The following is a 25,614-nucleotide window of genomic DNA, read 5'->3' on the forward strand; positions in this document are numbered from 1 at the left end:
ACTTCGGGGTATTATGAAAACAAGTCCTGCTAACCATGTGGATTCCTGGATATTAATCTTTTTAGATTATGAGGCCCTGTTTGTACTGTTTAATGCAAATCACTCAGTCCAAAGTTACTGTTAAATTTAATGCTTAAAGATTTTTTAAAAATTGAATGAAAGACTCATCTGATTGCTTGTAGGGTACTAAACAATAATTCCAGTATCAGGGATAAGCAGAGAAGGGGAGAGGAATGTGCAGACCTCCATGGATACAGCAGCACTCGCTCGAGCCAATGAGTCTTGGGTTGCAACCAACACACTTTGCTACTACCATGGGATAGAGTTCATGGAGACTGAAAATTCACAAACAATTGCCTTCTATAACTGAACTTAGTCTTCTGAGAGGGTCTTGGGAGGCCGAGAAACAGTGCCAGGAACCTTGTCACCAAGTTTTCATTCCCGCCATGTTTTTCTAGCTCCAAATTACCTCCCACTCTCTTCTTCCTTTCCCTCTGCCATCCTTACCCTCTAATCTTTGCCCATGTCACGGCTAAGTTCCTCAGACCGCATGAGTGAATATTGGGCTTTTCCGGGTGTTAGATCAAAGCACTTTGGGGCAGATTTGTGGTCAGGCCATTTGAACCTCCCATAGATCATTGTATGTGTGGATAACAGAAAAAGGCTATTCATTAGGGCTCAGTGATTAGAACATAACAGGACTTTGTCTGTCTCTTCTTGTCTCAGAGAGATGTAGAAAGAGAAAATTTTGCTATTGCTGCTGTGTGGTCTCCTCTTCAACCACTCACTCTCCTTGTCATCTTTGAGCCCAAAGCAAGGGACGCCAGAGGCACTTATCAGTATCTCTTTGATTATTTTCCTAAGTGCAAATGGACAGTCTGGAATTTTGTACATTACAATTGACACTCATCCCAAAATAGCATTCGGTTTTGTTCTGAGGAATAGAATTTCCAGGGAATTATGAGCCTAAGAGATATCTGCCTGTCAGATAGCAAAGTCTGTATTACAGGCTGTTTTGAAACATGCTCAGTTGGGTCTGTGTCCTGAGCCTGTCTTTAGGAGGAACAGCTTGATTTCCAACCAAGAGGACTATATCACAGAGAATGTCATACTGCTTCTGTATGACAGGAGAGAAGGGCCATCTGTAGCACCACTGACCTTGCTCCACAAAAAAGCCTCAGTTTGCAACACTAGTATTAGCAAATAATTCCGTGTTTTCTTCCCAATATTTGAGACTACCATAATGTAAATCCAGTACCCCCATCCCACATCTCTCTCCTTCCCCTTCCCAGCACATGACTAGATAGCTCTGGCACTCAACAGGTCCCTGAGACTTCAAGCTTCTTCATTATAGTTTCCCTTTTTCTTTGTTGACTCTGCATGGGAAAGCTACAATAAGCTATATGGCAGCATTTGTTTATTTGTTTATTTATTTATTTATTTAGAGCCAATAAAACACTAAGTCAGGTTGTCATGTCCCTGCGATAAAGGCAGCTTGTCTTTGCAGCATGCTATGAATCTTCCAGAAGTCCATGTCTGTCTCCTGCAAGGATATGATTTACATCCTCTCCATATGCTGTGAACCTAATTATAATGGGAACCCGAATGAAACCATTTCCGGAATCCTTTAGCGACACGTAACTTCACTCCACTTTGTCCTCTGCATAGTTTCTGTGCAGTTCCTCTCGACCTAGTGAGCTTTGTTGGTGATTTGTTTTGTTGGGGGGGGGGGAGAGTCTCTCCTCCCCCTCCTCTCTCTCTCTCTCTCTCTCTCTCTCTCTCTCTCTCTCTGCATAAATGAAAGCAGTAACAATTGCCCTGAAAACATACTAATCATGCTCCTTTGGGCTCTATTCTTTTTAAATGTTTTGATGAGCACTATTTGCAGCTGCTTTTCAAGTCAACAAGGAAAAAGACAGGTTTAAATGTGTTTTGATCGCATGCAGTGTTGTGGAGAGACAGGAAAGAAGACATTTTTATACCAATTCTCATGTCTTCCTACAAGGAAGACTACCTCTGAAGATGGTATTAATCTCCTACATTCCAGTGTTCAGAGGGGAAAAAATACGGGAATCTTAGCAAGTCATATCAGAGGAGGCATTTTTAAATAAGCAGCCAGTACTATTGTTGAAGGAAAGGTAAGTGCTACCAAGGATCCCAGCCCACAGCTCAAAAGGCAGATCTTTTTAAGGGGATGGATCTTGAACAGGGCTCTGTGTAACCATGGGACCCTTAGGCTTAGGCTTACATTGTGCTGCAAATATAAAACCCAGCCAGTAACCTTACAGCTGTGTTGTACTTGTTTCTCCAAAGGAGTCATTCAAAGGATCTCTACAAAACACACTGGCTTAGAGAAGCTATTTTATGTGAGAGAATGTAAAGAGTAGGGGTAGGGCATGAAATGATTGAGAACTGAGAAGGCCGAGCAGAAAGCTGAATTTATAATGTGAGGCATTGGGGTCACCTATGAACCACCAAGCAAAAGGAATTATGGGATAAGGGTCAGCCCCTAGATAGTGGTCACATCATTGTCTCTCATAGCATCTGAGTTAGGGGTTTTATTACTGTGAAGAGAAACCATGACAACAGCATCTCTTATAAAGGACAACATTTAAATGACTAGACTACAGTTTCAGAAGCACCTGCCAAGCTTGTCTAGTAAAGACTAGAGCAGAAAGAGTGTGAGACAGTACTTCATTCAGCTCCTGTGAGGTATAATGGGGTTAGGAAAGTTTGCTAAGTGACGCTGGAAAAGAGATGGTAAAAATGCCTGAGAAATAGAGAAACATTTGCAGAGTGCCTCAGGTCTACAGTGTCTGGGAACGATGACACAGCCAGTGCCAAAGATATAGCTATTAGAGTCCTGCAAAGGGAGATGACATTTAGTCATGTGCAAACAGATGGGATTGAGTTCAATGGGCAGAGGGAGATGTGTAAGAGGCTGAATCATGAAGTAGGAGTAACTCATGGATTGGAGAATATGACAGGGCTTAGGAGGAGGAACTGTGACATGCCATAACCTACTGTCATACCTCAGGCCACATGTGAGACCTCAAATCCTACATGTTTCTTACATGTTTGCTAAGATGACCGGTCATTGTAAATGTTTGATTTTGTTCTCTCATATTCTCCAGAGTTTGGCATCTTCTCTTTAAGCATATAGAACACAAAAATCTAAAATACATCTAACCTTGATCGTTTCTCCAGAAAGAGTTGTAAGAACCAGGAGAAACCTATTGGCTTTCCTAACAGAGCATATGTGAGATGCTTCTTACAGGAAGTAGGTATTCCTCACTCCAACAGATCATAGCCCTATTCTAGCAGTAATAATGGCTTCCTCATATCTGCATAGATGGAACACAACCTCCTATCTACCTACAGCCAGTCTCCTTTGGTTTATATCCTCTTGCTCCCCACTGAGGCCACACACAGTTAAGGTAGAATCGTATACAGTGGATGGAAGAGAGGGAGCAATTGGATTCTTAGGTGAGGGTCTCATGACTAGTCCTCTTCCACCATGATCTAAACAGTCAACAAGCCCAGCTGGAATGAACTTTTTGCAGAGCTGAGCATCTCAAGATTACAATTTCTTGGCCTGGAGGGCAGTCCCTCTCAACAGCATCTACACTTTACATATAACTTTTAGAGAACAATTAGAAAAGCAAGTTATACAAATGAGTGTTAGCCATGAGAGCCTGTGAGTGAACAGTTCCTGCAAGTGAGCCATTACAGTTGCAGCCTGGGCCTTTTAACACACTGTAAGCCTATCAGCAGCCTGGGTTTAGGGTCTCCAGCTTCCAGGCTTCATACAGCTCTTGCTACCTCTCAGCTTCAGGCCCGCAGAAAATCATTCTTTTAGCAAGAAAGGAGCAAATGAATGCAGTGATGAATACAGGAAATAAAGTGATGTTGAGGGTTGTTAGAAGCTGAGCATCTATGGTCAGTACCAAGTCCCCAGCTACATTTGACTAGGAAGCAGATACTTTTTTTCACCACATTTTCTTTAAAAGGCTAAGAAGTATGAAAAAACTCCCCCCTAAAAAAATTTTTTTTCTTTGCCTGTATGTTCCAGCCTGTATTAGGAAAAGGCGTAGTTCCCATTCTTACTTAGTAAACCTGCTTTTGTTTGCCAGGGAGTTGTATCAGTTCCTTGAGGATGGGACCAAACCTAAATTGCTAATATTTCTTCTTTATGTTTTAGAGTTCAGCCATTCCTACTTACCTTTCTCATAGCCATGAATAGGTGATTGAACAGCTATGTCACTCTGGGTGACAAGCATATTTGTGTCCCTCTTGGGGTTGTGTGCAGTTGTATCAGATACACTGGCAGTATTTGTCCCTTCGCGAGTATATATGAGTCTGTGGTGGGGACAACCGTTTCTGGTTGTCAGTTTTCTGGTATAACTCTTAGCTAGGTGAGAAGGTAGCATTCTACTCCAGGCTTATAAAGAGAGAAGGGCTACAAGAGCGACCCTTCAAGGGCTGGGGGGTGGTTCATTTTAATGGTGTTTTTTCTGTGGGGTCTGTGTGTGTGTGTGTGTGTGTGTGTGTGTGTGTGTGTGTGTGTGTGTGTAAAATCTGACCTCTTGCTGCATGTCTTAGGAATTTAAATGTTATCGATTCCAGTTGACATTAATTAATATGTTGAAACATTATGTCTTTAGTTCTACCAAAGTTACTCATGCAATCATCATCACCACCACCGCCATCATCCCTAGCATCACTATCATTACCATCATCATCATAGTTATCGTGATTAAGACTCTCCTGTTGTGGTTCTCAAAGCAGGGCTCTGCTTTTCACACCTTCTCCCCCTCATTCCTACTACCCACCCTCTGTAGGAAGTCCCCTTCTCCCGAGTGTGGAGCAGCAACCGGCAGCCCCTGCATTGTGCCTTCTCCCTGGAGCGCTACACGCCCACCACCACCCAGCTGTCCTGCAAAATCTGCATTCGGCAGCTCAAAGGCCATGAACAGATCCTCCAAGTGCAGACATCCATCCTAGAGGTAAGTCCAGGATGCAGGCCTTTGGACTCCCTAAGTATGATGGGAAAATGATCGAATGCTTGTCACAGCTTTGCCACTTGAGTTCTTAGGAAGTTTGCAATATAGACCCTTCACTCTCATCACCAATGCGGAAGAACAAACTTTCTCAGGTTCAGAACTGAGACAAGCTTCCCACCGAACAGGGAACCTGTCTGAGAATGGAATCAAGGCTCTTTAGAGAAACTTTTGGAGAAGGAGCCAATACCTGGATTTTTCTACAAAATGCAAGCAGTTTTACAGTTGGCCTGGGATACCTGAAAACACATGTCTTTTAAGACTCAGGTGGATACTGGGTTATTGTTCAACTGGTTCATGGTTGTGTTTTAAATGACAGTAGCTTTGTGTACTTCACCTTTGGAGTATCTCCCTTTTCCACATCCCTGTCTTTGTTTATTATTATTTTTTGTTTGTTTGCTTTGTGACCCACAGACTTTAACATCTGCATTTGTCAGCATATACATATTAATGAGATAATATCCTCATCTGCAAATGTAACATGTCTATGTGCATACAGATCAATTTCAACTCTTCCTTTATTTGAAAGTGTAACTTAATGCTTTATCAGTTCTTTGCATTTTCCTTGTGACTTATTGCTTATGCAAAATGCATGTTGCTAATTCCCCAAATAGTGTTTCTGAGGACGGAGTAGCTTTCCCGAGGATCATGTCCTACAATTGATAGCGGTCTTAACTAAAGTGTACATGAGCTGTTTGCATCCATTACTGACAATTAGCATTTAGTGCCAAAGCAGCTTTGATGGAGAAAGTACACCCAGAAATCTGGGTGTGATATTTTTAGAATCTCTTTCTTAAACAGTCCTGGCATATTTAATTCAATACATTTCAAGAAAAAGCACAAATAAATATTATATTTTTTCTTCTTGTGAGTGTAACCCCTTTTAGTAGTAGTTCATGTTGAGGTTAAATGAAGTGTTTTATTTTTGTTTTTAATTTTTTTTTAATAAATTAAAATGCTGACAGTTGCATACATGTATACATAGGATGAGGTGGTTCTCAATTTTTAATATAGTTCCTTGTGTTGTGGTGACTCCCCAACTATAAAATCATTTTTGTTGCTACTTCATAACTGTAATTCTGCTACTGTTATGAGTAGTAATATCTAATATGCAGGGTATCTGATATGGGACCTCATGGGAGTCCAACCCACAGGTTGAGAACTGCAGAAACAACGCATTCTGGTTACTCTCACATCCTCCACTCTCTTTTTTCCCTCCCTTCTCTTATCATTCTCTCCCACCAAGTCCCTTTCCCATACCCATGACTTTGTCTTGTGACCCACTGATTTTAACCAGGGCCATCTTTGTGGCCCCGGGTTTGGAACTGTCTATTAGAGCCTAGTGGGTTCGTTTAGTTGGATATACAACTGAAAACGGTTATATCTCTTTTCCAGAATCTATCAGTAATGAATAGTTCAGCAGGAAAGGATAAGGCTCTGTAAGTCCCTTTCTGACCTGTGATTCACAGTTGACAGACCCCGTCTAGTGCAGGCCAGGGAAGGTAGCTGTAGCTGGTTTGAGATATGCTTGCAATGATCATTTCAAAGCCCTTTCTTTCTGTTTTCCCGCCCTGGTGTTCTTTCAGCTGCTCTGTGATATCTCTGCACCTTAGAGGGATGTCCCAGTTGGGAATGAGCACATGTCTCCACATTTATCACCGTTCACCACAAAGAAGCTTTCTTCATTAAGTGACAATTGTCTATAGTTAGAAGCAGAAATACTTAAAAGACAGCTAGTCACCGTGACAACTTCGCTAAACAACAGGAATAAGTTCCCTCTGGGGCCTATGCCCTCCCTAGCCATGGGTTTTCAAAAGGAAAACCAAAAGAGAAAGAGAGAGAAAAAATGCAAAAAGCAAACACAAGACCAACAAACAGAAAACACACAGCTAATTTTCACGTGCACCCATCAACAGGCAGAGGAGGCATCACATTCGGACTTGCCTGTTAATAAGACAAAGTATTTTAGGTTTGAAGACTCTGGTTTCAAAGGACACCTGGATGCTGGGCGGTGATTTCTGCTATTACAGGCAACTTATGGAAGGACAGTAAAGAGTTGGCACACCATAGTGTACTTTTTGTCATTGCTTAAGTAAATATGTGAAGTGCATCAAAGATAAATTAACCATGGAACCCAGTCCTTCCTACTATTCGTTGTCTATCTCTTTTCTAAGATTCAAAGTTTATAGAGACACTGGGCTACCAAAAAGAAAGCATTGAAATATCTCTGGATACCGGAAAACAAGTATCAGTCTAAGAAAACTTTGTTGAGTGATGGCTATTAGTTCACAGACTTGTGCATTTCAGTGTTTTATGGCTCCTTTGATTCTGTCAGGGATTGGTTTATTAACTGCCTAAGGCATTGCTGTAGGAATTTGACCCAGTCCCAGGACATCTTCTGCGAGTCTAATTTATTAGCATTTTCTATTTTAGAAGACAACGGATGACTTTTGAAAGTCCCAACGGATATTTCATCTGTTTCATATTGTTCACATTATCCTCAGTGCTCTGTATGAATTATCATTTCATTCACAATTGTACATGATATCAAATCTCAACGAAGTTACCCTTCTTGTCTAAGGACATTGACCCAACAAGATGGGAACCACAGTGTAAATTGAGAGGCCCAATTTCAGGCTTAAAGTCTCCACATTTATTATATTATTTCAGGACCCCAAATGAGCCTCAGTGGGATCCATCATGCAAATCTTCAATTTGGAATCTCACTCATGGCAACTATCCCAACACCAGTAATTCTTTTCTTATATACATAAATGGAATGTTGAGAAATTCTTTTGTCAAAAAAGAAAGCAGGGCTATGGAGATACCTTGGTCCTTAATGTGCTTACTATATAGACATGATGCCCTGAGATCAGTTTTCAAAACACACAACATACAAAACAGCATAGAGCTGTATGCCTCTAATCCATGTTCTAGTGAGGCAGATACATGCAGATTTATTGAACTTACTACCCAACTATCCTACTCTACTAGATGAACTCTAGGTCCAGTGAGAAGAAAACAAGAAAGCAAAACAAATAAACAAAACCACATGAGGCAGATGATTCCTAAGGAGGAAAAATACTATGGCATCAACACATGGGCACACCTAAAAACATATGAGTTTTCATATGCCAAACCACAGAAGAAAAATATTTATGTGATGGGGTATGTCAATGAATGTGTATCCTACATGTGGATCTCATCTTCTAATAGTGTCGTCCCTGAACTATCTCTCAAACTCCTTCTAGCATCTGGGAGAAGGATGCATCTGGTGACCAATAACAACTGCTATCTTTTCCTAAAGTGGACTTGACATTCATAGGAAATGGATGGAGGAAAGGACCAAATATGGGCAGTGATTAGAACTTAAGAGAACGATCGTAATCTAATCATGGAGGACTTTGGAATCATAGACCAGTTTTGAAGCTGAGTCACACTGACTGGTCACCAGGCCACCAACATTGACTTTAGAGCTGAGAAAGCTTAGTATGTTAACCTTTAGGACTTATTGAGTAAATACAGTCACAGTAATGTGGAGCTTTTGTAGCGTTTGATAGATGTCATTGATTCTATTTCCCCTTAATCATGTTCCCCAAATCCCTATGCATTTCAGCTTCAAGGTTTCATTCTTTGTCTTATTTGAGTGAGTTTTCTTAGGGTCACAGCTCCTTATATTTGACAGGACAGTCATGAGGGATATGAGCATCTATGTCTGTGGTTATGTTTTAAACATCTAAGTTAATGTAAGGGTCATATTCATTATCCATTAAATAGAACATATTTGATTCTATTGCTCAGGGTCACACCAGCCATTTCCCTTCATGCCTTTGGTCTAGATGAATATCCAAATAAATACTACTTTGTAATGACCCTTAAAGTTAAAAGTTTTTAGCCAAACTACACACCACACATACACACACACACACACACACACACACACACACACACACACACACACACACACAATTTTTATTTATGTGGCTAGAATTGTGTCAGCCTTTAGGAACAGGAAACCCTCCTTCTTGAGGCAATCTGCTGAATTATATAATGACTACTGCCAACTTATGCTCTGTCAAATCAGCTCTCTCATCCATCTAGAAACTATAACCTGGAACACTCTAAGGAACAGGAAAGAACCCTTACATAATTTATCCCATCATTTTTTTCTAGTATAATATTATTGAAGACAATTTTTGGTAGAAGTGACTTAAATGGAATTCCTGTGTGTTACAATTTTCCCTTTAAGCAAGTCTCTTATCTTTCCTCCAAAAGTGGTGGAAGTTGGGGGATAATTTGTCTGCTATAAAACAGAGTACTTGGGATCTCCCATTGATTTACAACTCCCTATGCTTGCCAGGTAGCAGCCGCTTATCTCAGATGTACAGAGCATGAAAATCTACTGTTCCTCTGCATATTTAATTTAAACAATCAGAGAATGTGATGTAACCACAGCCTTCTTATTACTTGGCTCAGATGTCTTCTCAAATACATCATAAATGTTACATAAAGTGTCACTCTGGTAGAGGAGAAATATTTAAGTTTGGAAATTTCAAGAGTGAAGTGGATCCACTTATTAAAGTGTAGTAAATTTTTTAAAATGCTTATTTTTAGATTCAGCCTCATATATTTTACTCACCTTCAAAGGAAATGCACTTTGCTTCTGCTTCATTTTATGCTTCAAGGTGACTTTTCTTCTGCCAAGAGATTCTTGGGGGTTAAACTCTCCTGACACAGTCTGAGATCTGGTCCGGTGGTTTTTGTTTTGAGGACTCTATGAGGTTTAAAGATGACTCCTCAGTTAGTAAAGCACAAACTGTGAATCATGAGGACCCAATCTCAGATTCCCAGCACTCATGTAGGTCAAAGCCAAGTGCAGTAGCATGTGTATCTTTATCCCTTCACTGGGTAGGCAGAGACAAGATTTTTGGGGCTTGCTGTTCACCTACTGGAGCTGTAATGCTCCAGGTTCAGTGAGAGACCCTGTCTCAATAAATAAGGTTGAAAGAAACACACACACACACACACACACACACACACACACACACACACACACATATACACGTGTGTGCGTGCACAGGTGTGCACACACAATTCTTTATCTTTTCCATGCTGAGAATTAAACCTGAGAAACTTACACATGCTAGCTAAGTATTCTACCAACAAAGGAACCAATACAGTCCCTGTCGTCCCAACCTGTGACTCTATTATTCTAAACAAAACCAAGTAGAACAGTACAAAGCAAATTTTGTATCTTGCAATTATTTAGACTGGATCTTTCTTTGCTTTCTTTTATTTGTTTCATTCTTTGCTTTTAAGCTACCTTCCCCTAGGTTAATAAATTTGATGCCATTCCACACAGAAGATCTCCCACTTTATTTTGTGTATATATCTTTTTTCTCCCCCCAACATCCAGGATCCCCTCCCTTTTCTTACTTTCTACTCTATTCTTCAAGTAAGAAAATCTGTAAGGAAGCTATTCCCACTTGATTTGCATTTTTAGAGGATAAAAGAAATTTTACAAACCGTGATAAAAAAATAATGTCTACTTGTAACCTATTTTATGCAGTAAGAAGCTGGGTTGGTTTATTTTATAACCATCCAATATGTCAGTACAGAATTCTCCACTATGCCCGAAATAAGATCCTATCCTTTCAAAGTTTGTTCAGTCGATGCCTACCAGTCTTTCAAGACCAACTAAAACACTTCTTCTATGAAGATTCCTTCATATAAATTTCCAATACATACTATTGATGTCACCCACACAGAATTTTTTTATAAGCTCTCTGCTCTTCAGAGTTCATATTTGAAGCAGTAAAATGGTGCTGGTGTAGTTAATACGACTTCCAATGATTTCCAACAACTTCCAACTTGTAGTTTCAGGTGTGTCACAAATTACTTGGGTGGCTTTATACAAGCTTTCATACTGTCTGTTGAGTCTGCAAACTTTCCAGGAAATCTGATTAGGAAGCGGAGACAGAAGATTATATAGAGTTCAGAGTTACAAGCCACGAGCATAGAACCTTACTACAAAGCAGTCTAAAGCACCCTGATTTTAAAACTACCTTTGTTATTAGAAACACAAACACAGAAAGAATTTTTATAAGATTTTGTGATGTAGACTAGAACAGAAAAGAAACCAGTCAGCTGAACTCAAGTGGTCAACAGGAATTTTGGATGGGGTACCTCACACATGCATTTGACTGTGAAGCTCCTCTCTCTTGGAACATGTCAGATATGCTTCTTTGGAGCATCCTGGGTTTTCAAGACACATACCATCTTTTTTTTCATGTCCAATGATAATGGGAAACATAAAAAGCACTACCAATCATTAAGAAAACTTTTATATCAGCCAGTCTCCTTAGCTGACCAACTTTGAAGAAAACAAGACTGACACTTCCTGCAGTGTCCACAGGATGCAGACATAATGAAGTCATGAGTCACCAAGAAATCCAAACAGGACTTGGGGAAGTAACAAAGCATGTTCTGACTTGAAGATGGGTATGGCACACAAGTTCATCATCCAAATGCTAGCTCAGTGGGATTTGAAGCATTGTAACTAGTCCCTCAACCTTCTGTTAATTCCTTTTCCTTATTCACATAACAGATATCCACAAATTTAGAAACATAAAGAAAATTTCTATTTTTTTGACTAAAAAGTCCAAGCATAGATGCATTCTTTGATCAAGATCTCAACAAGTGAACCAAGGTGTTGGCTAGTAAAATGTTCTTATTGTAGCTCAGGGTCCAATGTTGTTCAAGTTGTTAGTACAACTCAGTTTCGTGTCCTGTAGGGCAAAGGTCCCCATTCTGTATGATACGCATAGGCCATGGGTTGTTCTCGGCTCCTAACTACAGGTCTATCTTTTTTCGAAGCAATTCACAGCATGGGCATTTTTTATCTTCCTCTTTCAGAGTAGTAGGAGATGCCTCCAAATCTGGGCTCTGCATCTCAAAGGTAGTGTATCTGCCTGCCTTATACAAGGCACTGAATTCAATCCCCAATACAGTCAAAAGCAATGAGGGAAGGAGAAAGGAGAGTGAAGAGAGGAGTGGAGAAGACAGGACAGGACAGGAGAGTAGAGGAGGGAGAGAGAGAAAATGAGAGAGAGAGGCAGAGGGAGAGAGGAAGAATACATTCAGAACAGTTACCCTTTTCTCCTTCTGAAGGTGTGTAACCACAGGATTAACCTGTAGGTTAAGATAAATTGACAAGGGAAACAAAAATAATTAATTCAAAGCCATCTGATTGGGTCCTTTAATGATATATACAGTATCCATTTTATTTTATGGCATATAATAATCATGGGCTTCATTCCCCCCCAGATACTTATAAATTCTTACAATTCTATTAGTCCACATTAGCCTATCACCCACCACTGCAACCTGCCAAATCTTCTGGTGACTTCATCATGGGTGTGTTGACCTAACAGTTGTTTTCCTTACTGGGTAGCTGTCCATTAGAAGCAACTGGGCAAACAGCATGCAGAAGCCCCCCCAGCTGTCACATTGGACACACCTCAAAGAAGCATTGCCTCTGGCAGATTCTGTCTCATTGATGGGAGTTAAATCAAACATAGGATGAAACTTAGTACCATACAATCTCAGGACTAAGTTCAGAACAAACTTTTGTAGGGTTAACAGACAGTCTCTTCCCCCACTGCCCTCCATTCCAGCTTCCCAGTCTGCTAGTTTGATCAGCCCATTTGTCTATGGTCTCAATGAGTACCAGAGAGTCATTCCTCATGTTGAACCCAAAGCTATCTGTGACCATGTAGCTTCTTCATACTAATTTTTGTCTATCTAGGAGCCTTAAAATAAAATAAAAACTACCTAATACTTTTCTTTCCAGGCAGGATGTTAGGAGCTGGTGACCTATGATATCTCTGACTGGAGGAGGCCACTGTAAACTTTAGGACATGATTGATGGGCCTCTAAAAGGGGCCTTGACTATTTTGAAAACTAAGGGAACCTGTCAGTGTGTTTTATGTATTTATTTGGAGCATGTGTGTTAACATAGATTTTTCACAAATAAAAAAATGTCAGCGGTACATTTCTTTGGATCTGATCACACATCACTTATCTTGTTTATAGAGTGAACGAGAAACCATCACTTTCTTTGCACAAGATGACAGTACTTTCCCTGCACAGACTGGCCCAAAAGCCTTCAAAATTCCCTATTCCATCAGACAGAGGATCTGCGCAACGTTTGATACCCCCAACGCCAAAGGCAAAGACTGGCAGATGTTAGCACAGAAAAACAGCATCAATAGGTAAGATGGGGCAACTTTTGAAATGCTTTGACTTAGTACACTCTGAAAAATGAAGGGAGTTGGGGCAACCATGTGGTCTTGGGATCTTCATGTAGCTCTCTAGCCCATTTTTATATGGTGTTCAGCTACAGTATCAGTGTATCCTATCTACTGATGTCTCACCCTACCTCAGAGCACACTACTGAAGGCTCTACTCTGGCTCTGGCCCTGTGTCTAGGGTTGCTATTTGGGTTATACGAACAGAAGCCTGGACTGTGTTGTCCTGGTAAACGATTAGAACATAGCTTATACTGGTATGTAGACACAGAGCAGCAAATATCCTGCTGTCTTCTCCCACCAGGTAATGGTAGGCACTGCTTAGCCCTTAATAAGGATATGCTCAGTCTACAACAATGGGCGCCTAGGTACAATTTAGAGGGAATTTCAGGACAGCTCTTAGATCTGCCAAGTGAAGAGAAAGTTGTCTTGACAAGACCACCCAAACAGTGCTGCAGAGAATGTCAATGTTTATTATTACATGGGTTAGCTGATGCCATCCTGTCCCAGAGCTGTCTGGAACAGAGAAACCCCTGATAACTCCATTACCTCAGAGGAGCACAGGCATTGGTGAGCTGCTCAGAGCAACACCAGCGGGTGATGGGAGGCAGGTGTGTGCTGTGTTTGGGTTGACTCATGGGTATAAGGCAAATGAAACACTTATCTTTATAATTTCCTCCAGACCCAAAATAAGCTAAGGTTGGGTTTTATGCATCATTTTAAAATTTTTCTTTGCCTTTGATAATATTGTTTTGTTTTGATTTTTTGTTTCTTTTCAGACAAAGCCTTTTTTTTTTCTGCTTGGCTTGTTCTCCCTTTTCACTTTTCCTTCTTTATTTTCAGGTATAAAAGAATTATACCTGACTCTTTTATATCTGAAAGGGGCTGGGGACTAAGTGTCTGCCAAGAAAAGACAGAATACTGCTCCCAGCCGCAGAATGGATCCAAAATCCACAAATGAAGGATCCAACCAGAAATCAGAGGCACTGTTGCCAGAGAAAAATGATTTTACAGAGAATAGTCAGACCCAAAAAGAATAGATACCTTCTTGAAAAGGCAAAGGCTTAGACCAAAAATGGAAGTATTAAAAATTACAAATGTGCAGGAATACAGTAGCTTTGTCTGCTTCATACTTAGCAAGTTTAAAAGAGGAGAGATTTCTTGGATGTCACCCATGAATACCATGACTGTGTCACATTCACTTTCATGTCAACATGAACAATAGGACAAAAAAATGGAGTAAGAAATGAATTTTGTTGAATGATAGTAGGTAGGAAAAAAAAAACAAGTAAGGAAAAGAAGGGAGGGGAGAGAAGATGGGAAGAGGAAAGGAAAAATAGAAGCAGAGAGGAGAGAGAGGAGAGAGAGGAGAGGGAGGAGAGGGAGGAGAGACAGGAGAGGAGAGAGAGGGAAGGGGAAAGGAGAGGGGAGAAGGAAGGTGATGGGATAGGAGGGGAGAAAGAAGGGGAGATATGGGAGATGAAGGGAAGGAGAGGGGAGGGGAGGCCTCTTGCTCAGCAGCGACTCATGTCTACTCCATGTCCTTGTGCTAGAGCCAATTCTAGTCTGTATAAGCATGTCAGTTATATCCCAATGTTCTTTCTTTCTAGTTATGGGCATATAGAATAGACGGTATATTGTCATTATTCTAATTGAGAAAGGTTGTGATTTTCAAAGTAGTATTAACAGATAGTTGTTACACAGTCCTTGTGTACCCTTCTGTACTTCTACTGACTTATAGGGTGAGCATGTGGGTGCTCCCACTTTGTTCTGCTTTACTGTCCATTTACAATATACATAAGACCTAGGTATGTGGCTGCAGCATCATTCTTTCTGACCTCAAGTTGTAGGGAAATTGCAAACCATGCCGGAGACTACATTTATTTTTATCTTTTATGCCCAGACACTAATGAACATCAATTGTCCACACTTGAGCTAGGTGCCCTGCCAGTGTCCAGGGTCATGAGTGTTGTTGACTTGCTTACTTTCCCCTAATACCACATCTCCAGGAAGGTCTAAAGTCTCTCGACATAAGGAATTAAAATACCTATTTTCTGGACATTTTCCAATGTCGTGCCCAGAAGGCATTTTCATCGTGTTAGTTGTTCACCTTGACACTATTACCACAATGAGTGTGACATGAGAATGGTGTGAATGTACATAATCTACTTGTCAAAAGCTTATACAGATAACATGTTCGGTGCAGCATGCAACATTTCCTACCTTCCTCTTTGTTCTCCAGCTTTGATCTTTAAAATCCTAACTGTGAAGTGAAGGATCTCTACCAGGGTCAGCACAGTTTCTGTAAGTGACCAGATAAAACCTAGTTAGGCCATGTGGGATCTGCTGTCAACAACTCAACAGCTGCTCAGCCTTCTGCCTCTGTGACATGAAGCTGCCAGGAGGAAATATGACCACCCAAGTAGGCCTGGCTATTCTGGTAAATTTTGCTTATCTGAACAGGTAGTATCCTGTATTTCCTCTCAGTCTGTTCTTCCCAGAACTCTCATTTGCAGTAGTTCATCTTCATTGAGTAAAGCTTCCTTACGATTTTGTTGCTCTTGTCAAGACATTACCAGGAATTGAGGATTCTCTTTAAGCAAAATCCCAGCCTCCTTCAAGGTAGAAGAGGCTGCTGATGCTATGACTTACATGGATGCTAAAGTATCTCGAGAAGCAGAATAGGAAGATTACTTGGAACCACCTGGTTGGTAACTGTTGGCTCGGATCAGTCTCAACTTACATAAATGCCAGGTTTCTTTCATAATTTTGTTTAAACAACTCTTCTATTGCTATATAAAGTGACAGCTTGACCAAGGCAACTTATAAAAGAAAACATTTAATTGTGGCTTCAGAGGGTTAGTTCTTCAGCCCCATGGAGCATGGCAGTAGGTAGCAGGTACTAGAGCAGGAGTTCAGAGTTCACACCCAATTTGCAAGTTGCTGGCAGAGAGAGCAAAATTGGGCCAAGTGTGACCTTTTGAAATGTCAAGCCTAATCCTGAATGAGGAACATCCATCAAAATAGCCACACCCACTTTAACAAGGCCACACTTTCTAGTCCTACTCAAATAGTTCCACAAAGTAGGGAACCAGCATTCAAGCTTATGAGCCTATTGGTTGCATCTTTAGTGAAGCTACCTACAAGCACCAGAGTGTATATCCTCCTTCATGCAAAGAAACATGTATAACAAAGTTAGACTAGACTCCATCTCCATTCCTGAGTATGCAATACCAGATTTCTTATTCAGAGCTCTCATGGTTAGAAATGACATACTAAAAAATTTAAACATCTGAACCATAGGAAATTGGGAAATGTAAGAACACTGGTTCAGGTTCAGGATAGAAAGGTGAGCATATATGTATGCTTTCTCTCAGTTTGGTCACATGATGAATTTTACCCAGCTCTTCCTTGCCTTTTGCCTTCTCAAAGCATTGAACGGGTTCTAGTAATAGCTATCAAACATGGGAGAGAAGATTTTTGAGAGAATAAACAAAAACAATTTCTCTAATTTTCTAGCAGTCTTGAAAACGTTCTTTACTCTCCTTTGGCAAACACAAATGTCATTGTTGTTGATAATTATCTATGACTTTCTTTATTCTCTCTCTCTCTCTCTCTCTCTCTCTCTCTCTCTCTCTCTCTCACACACACACACACACACACACACACACACGGGAGGGAGAGGGAGAGAAATAGAGAGAGGATCTGAACGGGGGGCAGGGGGCATGGAAAAAAAGTACATTAAGTCTTGGCCCCTGGTTAGAATATTAGACAGGATATCCACATGGGTCATGGAAAGCTCTGCAGAGCCCAGTGAAGAATGCTGTAGATGACTGCTGAGTTATCAGTGACTCAGCACCCATGCTTGAACAAATGTACGAGGTTACATGCTTAGCCTATCATTCCAGCGGTAGTAACTATCCATTCCTCTGGCCACATATGATTAGTGAGAGGTAGTAGAGAACATTGCCGAGTAATGACTAAATATCTGCTTCCAGTGTGGGATTGATGGCTCACTGCGCAAGAGCATTGCTGTTCTTGCAGAGGACCTGGGTCAGTTTCCAGCAATTATAGCTCCAAGCTAGCTATAACTCCTGTCCCAACAGATCCAGTGTCCTCTTTCATGGGCACCAGGCAGGCACAGGGTGCACCGAGACATATACATGGACATACTTATACATAAAAATAAATAAATTGTATTTTAAAAGTACCTGCTTCAGCCAGCAATATTCTACCATATCTAAACTGACACATTATTTTGCATTTTATGATACTTATTTCCAAATTACCGTTAAACATGTATAGATAAGGCTATCAACCTAGGAGAAATTGAATAAATAATCTTTAAATAGTTGGCATAAACTCTCTCACAGGACGCTATCCTTGATCTGAAATGACATCCTGTCTCTTCAGAAATAGGATGGACACAAACCAGGATCAAGGGAATTTTTGAAAATGAATCTCAATAAGAAAACAAGCCACAAAACCAAGATGTCTTTTCTTATACATCTTTGGATGTGAAGCCTGTGACTAGATATTCCAGGCCTTGTGATTTCGACATTCTAGATGCTCTTGTAAGACCAAAGCTTTACTGAGTTGCTATGGAAACAGATGCATGTGATATGGCTGGATGAATAGAGGGGAAGCAGCCAAAGTAGAAGAAAATTACATCTTATTAACTGTCTTTCCCAAGGCCTTCCCTAATAGTAGACTTATTTTAAAATTTGGCAGCAATGCCAGAGAAACATATTTCTTATTAGCCATCTAGTTCAAACAGATCAAATGTGTCTCAGGTGTTGGGTTCATGGGTGGCACCGTAAAAGTTGAGAACTAATGAAAGTCCTGCAGCCTTGTGGCTGATAAATGGCATGATGACATCTTGTTTTCGTTCCTCCACAGCTTTCAACAGGACCTTTAATGAGAAGCAGAGTCTCCTCACATTGAGGTCGTATCTTTTCAGTCCCACTGTCCACCCTCTTAATTGGAAGCCGCTGAGTAGTAAAATGGCCAGAGGGTGGGTGGAAAGGACCCAGGGAGTTATCAGGCAGCCTAGTCATCGGGTCAGAAGAACTGCTGAGAATTCGCAAAGTTAGCAAAGTTGCAGAGCTAACTTTCTACACTGGAGGTGTAGAAAGCAGGGGAAGTGAGATGTACAGAGATACATCCAGGATACAAACCAAGCAGCAGCTCCTCCCTCGTTCCTGTTTCTAAATGCACTGTGTTCGCACCAGATGGAGCTTTCTTGGTTCTGCAGGCGAGAAGCCAGAAAGTGCCTCCTTTACCTTTACAGATGCCATTTTCAAATAAAAAATAAAAAATTCTTCATGGCATCTCAGAGAATTAACGCACAGGGCAATAGCATTACGTGGGTCCCTGGAGGTGAAACACAATGAAGTTTAAATCAGATTTTCTGGTTCTAGTCCAGTGGACTGACTCGGGGTCTGAATTCAGAAAAGCCCATGAGACCAAAGGGACCCAATGCAGCAGAGGAGTCCTGGGTATTTGGGTTTCATTCTGCTGGAGTCAACGACTCATGAAACTGCCTGCTGATATGAAGCAGAAAAGAGACAGCCCCGGGACAGGTTTAGCCGTGAACAAGCTGTATGTGGATTGTAAGTGGCAGGTGTCCGTCCTGAAGGCAATATGGTAAAGGAGCTTTTTATGATCTGGCGCTCCCACTTTTAGCGCCAAGGGATGATGACAAGGGATGTTAAAAAAAAAGGGATGGCTCCGGGTTTTACTTATTTATTTCCAGGCACTGGTAAGTTCATGATGATCTTTGAAGAAGTAATCTTCTCCCTTTAAGCACAGTCCTCTGCTGAAAAGACAGCCGTGGTAGAACCCTGCAGCTAGCCAGCCAAAATGACTCCCTTCAGGAGCAGCATTGCAACCACTACTGAAGAAGCTAACAGTGTTCCTTATGTCTGTAGATGGCGTCTTAAAGTGAAACCACAGTGACGGTTTCACCTGATTTATCAGACTGCCCTGTAGATCACATTTCCCCTTCAGTGATGTCCGAGGCTTTGTTGACACTCCTCCTGAATCATTTACAAAGTGAGAGGTCTAAAGATTGTACCCTTCCCTCGTTGACGGTCAGCCCTGGATGCTTTTCTATTAATACACTGGTAGTCCTGCTTTGCCCTCGGGATTCTCAAAAATATCTCAAGGTGATTGAAGAAAAAAAAAAACTGACTTGAGGTTGGATTATTTTTCCCATAACTATATTCCAGTTCAGAGTATCGTCCAGATCTTGATTTGGTAATCCTTGCCACTGTTTCGTTTCTAGAAGCCAGAAATTGTCATGTGTATCCCTGGAGGAGTGAAACTGGAGCTTTAAAGACAGACTGCAGCTATCTATGTTCTCATCTGGTAGCTCTCAGAGACTTCTAGGCCCACAGGCTTCCATACACTATCCAGAGAGGGAGGGTCTGGTCTTGTCTCTCTTTCCAGGAGGGGCCAGGAAGATCAAACTAGCATGGCAGATCTGAGCATGTCTTCAGCTGTCACCAGCCTTCCCTGGTCTGTTCTCTGCTTACAGAACTTGTCTCCTGCTCACTCAGTAGTAGTCACACATGAGACTTCTCTTGCTTTACATTGACAGTGGCTGTGCTGCCTCTTGAGTTCCCTGCTAGCCTGAAGTTTGGAGATGGAAACCTGATGAGCAGAGCAAATGGTTATAATCTATCTATCCAATTACTGGTATTCAGTGGAAATGGCTTTTCTCTTCCATTTGCATTTAAAGAACTGCGTGGAGGGTTGCTTTGGGTCACATAAGAGGCTTTCATTAAATGAGACAATTAGGATGATAGCAGAGATACTAATATTGTTTCATTAGGATTGAGTTTCAATTCCCTATTCTATACTGTACAGTAAGATTGTGCACTATTCTAGAAACAATGCTTTCTAATTTTTTAGTCAGCTTAACTTAATTAATTTATTTATTTTACTCATAAACTCTTTAGAAAGATATTTCTAAAATAAGTTTTTAATGGCAAAACAAGGTTGAGCTAGATATTCAAGTTTCTTCCTTCCTTCCTCCTCCTCCTCCTCTTCTTCTTAAACAAACTTGCACTTTCTGCTTTAGGGGTGACAGATGTAATTGGCTGACAGTGTTGGTTGGGAACCTCAGTAACCTGTACCTAGTTGAAGAGTCTCCAATGCTATGGATATTTGAGTGCAGCTGAAATGTGAGGCCCTGCTGTATGTTAGGATAACAGTCATTGCACATTTATCAGAGGAATATCTGACACCCTTTGAGGGTGGTATATCGGTCCCTGTAGCCCAGCCATAAGTGAGTAAAGGCAACACTTTATTGTCTGAGGATTATATTAAAAGTTTCAAGGAAGTACAGTGTGAGCTTGGTAGCACTTTGGTACATTCCCTGTGGCTCAAGTAGCTTCAGAAAACAGCCTTCCCTCACTCCGGGGCTGCTTTCAACTTAATCTTTGATGGGTTATTGAGAATATACACAGAGGTAAACTATTTCCCAAGGCATTGCATTTGAATACTGTGGGGGACTGTTCTAGAAAGCCTCCAAGCTTTCACTGTACTGTCTCTAGCCAGGGTCTCTTCAGTAGAACTAACCATAAACTATACTAATTATGATGACCCTATCTGGTGGATTTTTATTATAGTCTTTTAAGCTCTTCCCCACCCTCAACTTATATACTTTAAATAAAAAAGAAGAGTCTCCATAAGTATTTTCATAATCTCTAAACCAAATCTGAATTCCAGTCTCAATCTAACAGTTCTAAGATGGAGGGTGTATTTGGGTAATTAAGTGCATTCCATGTCTAAGTGTGGCTTTATCAGTTGGCCTATGCCAAACATGTAATGCCTGTCAGGGTATCTTAGCCATACCTTCCATAGAAAGCCCCAGATTTTATACATGGCCAGGTCATGAGGATGTCTAAAAGATGAAATTAATCAAGAACCAAAACTAAAAGGAACTCGAGTATATAGAAAACTCAAATGTCCGACAACACACAGTTAATGGAATTTCATAAACCATCACTACTTCATGTATTTATTTGTATAAATGTGTTTCATCATCTTAGTGTGACCCATACTTTCTGGTATCTTAGTGATTGTGCTTACTTGGAGAGCACCCAAGAAAGGACCAAGCCATCTGAACCTAGAGCTCTGGGAAAATGACTTGAACTAAAAACCTAGAAAATTCTAAATTCAACCTCATATTTGAGTGGATAGACCTTCTGTCTCCATGGTAAATGACATCACTCTGGCACTACCAAAAATAGTCTTTGTTATCCAAGTTATGTCAGTGGGTCAGAATTTGAAAAAAGCTACAAAATTCAATGAACAGCTAAACAATCTGAGGCCTTTAAAATGAAATAAGAGTTTGGTTTAGTTTGGGTTAGTTTTTTTATAGTTTGTTTTTATATTATACACAGGGAAGCCAAGTTTTATCAAATATCTGGAAATGCTAAAAGAAATAGAAACTTGGAATGTACATGTATTATAATAAGTATGTTTATGTAAATTCAAAGAATACATGTAAAATTTCCTTCCAGCAGCGCATTTTATTTGCTACAGTATATTCAGAGATCTGTACCAATTGAGAGATTTATTTTTGCCTCCTTTACACATTTGGTTTCTTTAGCCCTGGGTATGTATTCTCCAGATCAGAACTTTCACAGGGTTTCCCAGGGCCATGCAGCTGACAGCAGGCACTGTCTAGTTTGTAGTGCTTTTTCTGGGCTATGTATACAGAACTCCCATCCATTGTAGACTCCTGGATATTTTAAAACTGACTGATACCCAGATTCCCCACCGAAAAATCATATGCTTGATGATTTTCAGGATTAAGTATTACAGCTTTTATCTTGAAGTATCAAAGATCCCTATATATGTAATTGGTTAAATGTCTTTAAACCCCTGCATTCAGATCATGTATGTTGGAGCTCAGCGAGCCCGGACATCTAGATTGCTTTCCCAAGGGAACACAAAGCAGGGATTTCAGCCTTAACCTTTTAGAGTTAGCTCTTTACCATAGACATTTAGTTAAGTCATAGAGCAGTAGACAGAGACAGCACAATGACCACAGTGCAAATCTGGCTAAAAAAAAAAAAAAAAAAAAAAAACTTTGTTTCATTTATAAACATATCCAGGGGGAAAACAGAGAGAGTAATGTTGGAAGAAAGGTAGAAAAACATGACAATCAAATTTCAGCTTTACTCCATAAAGGTTTCCTAGGAGACAGCTGTCATTGCCAGGAATGCTGTCTGTGGCTGCTTTGGTGATGTCATGGTAGAGTGCAGCAGCTGCAGAGAGGGAGGCTGAGACCCACAAAGCCGGAACTATTTACTGTCTAGCCTCTGTAAGTTGAACAACCTCTGAATTAGAGCATTTAAATCATTGTGATTCCAGTCACAGTACAAAAGCCATTGTTGTTTAATAGAAAAACCAAAACAGCAGCAGCCCTTAGTAAAATGGGAGTGGTAGTATTATTATTTTTTTTTTTTGATTACAGATAATATTTTGTTCCTGAGAAAAGAAGTCATGGAAATCCAGCCCATGGCTAGGCTAGCCTTTACCACTGAGCCACAGCTAACCCCGTGGTTATTGTCTTTTTAACAACACTGGAGATCAGAAAAACTTTTTATCCCTTCCAAAAATTGATATGAAAAGAGATACCCACACCAGCAATCCTGTGTCCACTCAGGTCTGACCTCTAGGTGTGCCTATTTCCCCGTTCTCCCTTTCAATTCTGAATGGCGAGAACTTTAGGAAAAGGGATATAGCAAGAGCCAGCAACTTCTAGAAACATCTCTTTATGGATTAGAGAAAGTTTTAATGTGCAACTCAAACTTTTTAAATAAAAGCCATAATTCTTCCAAAGTTCAAGCAGAATTTCCTGTTTCTGTGAGCATAGACATTAGCCACCATTTTTACAAAACAGATCTGGGTTGTAGGTGGAGCCAGTGAATGGGGTGTGAAATGAGGGAGCAGGTAGAGGAAGGCAAGAACACATTGAAGGGACTAGAGGTTACTCTCAATGTTACCAAGTTGGCCGTCCTTGTCTCTTCCTTTGTCAAGAATTATTTTTAGTTTAAGGTATGTGGAATAATTCTGCTATACATGCTATTTGACAACCAGCTCTATATAATTTATGTATGTTTCCTACTAGTCATGAGTGATTTGAACATTCATCTTCTCGTTAACTACTCTTTACGGGCTCCCGCTTTGTGACTGTATGCTGGGAATACTGGTAGAAAGTAGAGATATCTTCAAAATGGAAAGTGCTCACAAACTTTCTTCCAAAACACTAAAATTTCATTGGGAATAACATTTCTGTCCTTATTTAAAAGTCCCTATGAAAAACACTGACCTTTAATCCTTTGTGTTGTCTAGAACTCATCAGAGTAAAGTTATTGTCCAAAAGGTTAGGGTTCAGTTTTTTTTTTCTTCCACTGAAGATGCTATATCATCAGGAAAAGACACGGAAGAATCAATTACTCAGTTAATGTCAGCTAATGGAAGTTGAATAAATGCCTGTCACAGTATTATGATAAATGCTATGAAGGATTCGGACAGTGATTAAATACGATCTTGAGCGTTCAGAGCTTTGTGGTCAAGAATGAAGAGTAAGTAGGATGTTAGATGAAGGGAAAGTGTGTGTGTGTGTGTGTGTGTGTGTGTGTGTGTGTGTGTGTGATCTCTATAGTTACATGAACACAGTATTTATGACTTGAAAATAGAAATAACAATGCAGGTCAATGTGTCCAAGATTTTAGAGACAGAGTTCCAAGTCCTTTGTTGTGATATACATCCTGACATACTAAGATATAAGTGAAGTCTGTCCCCTAGAGTAGAAGGGGAAAGCTAATGAGTTTATCAATGGAAGACACAACAAAGAAGAGTCAAAAACAAGCATGTTAGTGTAATGGATCAGAAAAAAAATCATAAATACCAGTTTTTACAGTTAGTCTTTTGATCCACTAAGGCTGATGTGGTAGATAGATGAACCCCTAAGGCAATAATAAACCCTATAAAGAGTTTAATTAGCAAGAAAATGGGAAGTAGGCATTTAGCACCAAAGGAGGAGTGGTCAGAAATTGAAGACAAAACCTTGGCAGCTCTTGGATTTGTCAAGGAGGTGTGAGTTTACTTCATATAAACTAGTGTAAAAGAACATTTCAAGAGAACAGTGAACAGGGAAAGATACATATATTTCCACACGTGTAGCTTAAGAAAAGGAAGGACCAAGGAAGAAGCAAAAGAGGAAGCCACTAGGGTCATTTGCATGTATAGCTTTAGCATGGTATTGGAATACAAACCAGACTGCCTCAGGCTTGCCTCTGTGTGTCTTTCTACCACCATTTTATTACTACCTTTTAAAAGTCATTTTAAGGTTTAGCAGTTAATGGCACTTAATGCTGTGCAGAAGACCTTGGTTTGATTCCCAGCACTCAAATGGCAGCTTTCAACTTCCTTGTAACTGCAGTTCCAAGTGAGCCAACACTCTTTTTGTCTTGTTAGGGCACTTGCATGCATGTGGTATACTTGAACAAAAACAAGCCCAAACATTTAAATATAAATAAATAAACTTTTAAACTTAATTCTGATTCCTTTACAGAGATCATTTTGTATTAGCATTCCTATTTATTTCTCCTTTGTTTAATCTCATTATAGGAATTTGTCATATTTTGCTACACAAAGCAGCCCTTCCGCTGTCATTTTGAACCTCTGGGAAGCTCGTCATCAACAGGATGGTGATCTTGACTCTCTTGCCTGTGCCCTTGAAGAGATTGGGAGGACACACACGAAACTATCAAACATCACAGAGTCCCAGCTCGATGATGCTGACTTCAACTACAGCAGGCAAAATGGACTGTAGTCTGTTTCTCCTCTTGGGGCAGCACTAGTGATGGGCAGCTTCAGAGCAGTGGCTTCAAGTGGGGAAAATGAGGCAGATTTCTGCCTAGGGGCATTTGAGGGAACTCAGCCTTTATTGAGAGTCAGGGAGAATCCCTGGATAAAGAAAGTTAAGTTGATGTAGGAAAAACATGTTAACAGTGGGAGAAAAAGAGAACCCTACTATTTTCTCTGAGTACACACACGGGTAAACATTGGACATGCTCCTCAGATTTGGACTGCTGAGGGTAAAAGTGAAGGTATCTGTAGATACAAGTAGTTCTGGAAACCAGACACACAACAATAAAGCCGGGAAGGAGAGATTAAGTGCATGCTTGGAAACAGGTATTTAATGACTTGCCCCACAGGGC

The 25,614-nt window shown here is 40.5% G+C and overlaps 1 protein-coding gene across 6 annotated transcripts in view; it reads left to right on the forward strand.

Annotated features, from left to right (window-relative positions):
• Positions 1 to 25,226, forward strand: part of UNC5D (unc-5 netrin receptor D) — a gene marked incomplete at both ends in the record, with an annotated part of 506,783 nt that extends 481,557 nt beyond the window's left edge. For all 6 annotated transcript variants that reach the window (XM_080928792.1, XM_080928793.1, XM_080928794.1 and 3 more), the window contains 3 exons: positions 4,842 to 5,006; positions 13,155 to 13,333; positions 25,022 to 25,226. In XM_080928792.1, coding sequence (XP_080784918.1) covers positions 4,842 to 5,006; positions 13,155 to 13,333; positions 25,022 to 25,226 — 549 coding nt within the window. The remainder of the gene's footprint in view (positions 1 to 4,841; positions 5,007 to 13,154; positions 13,334 to 25,021) is intronic.
• Positions 25,227 to 25,614: the final 388 nt, after the last annotated feature.

This window comes from Micromys minutus (genome assembly GCF_963924665.1).
Source record: "Micromys minutus genome assembly, chromosome: 14".
Classification (NCBI taxonomy): domain Eukaryota; kingdom Metazoa; phylum Chordata; class Mammalia; order Rodentia; family Muridae; genus Micromys; species Micromys minutus.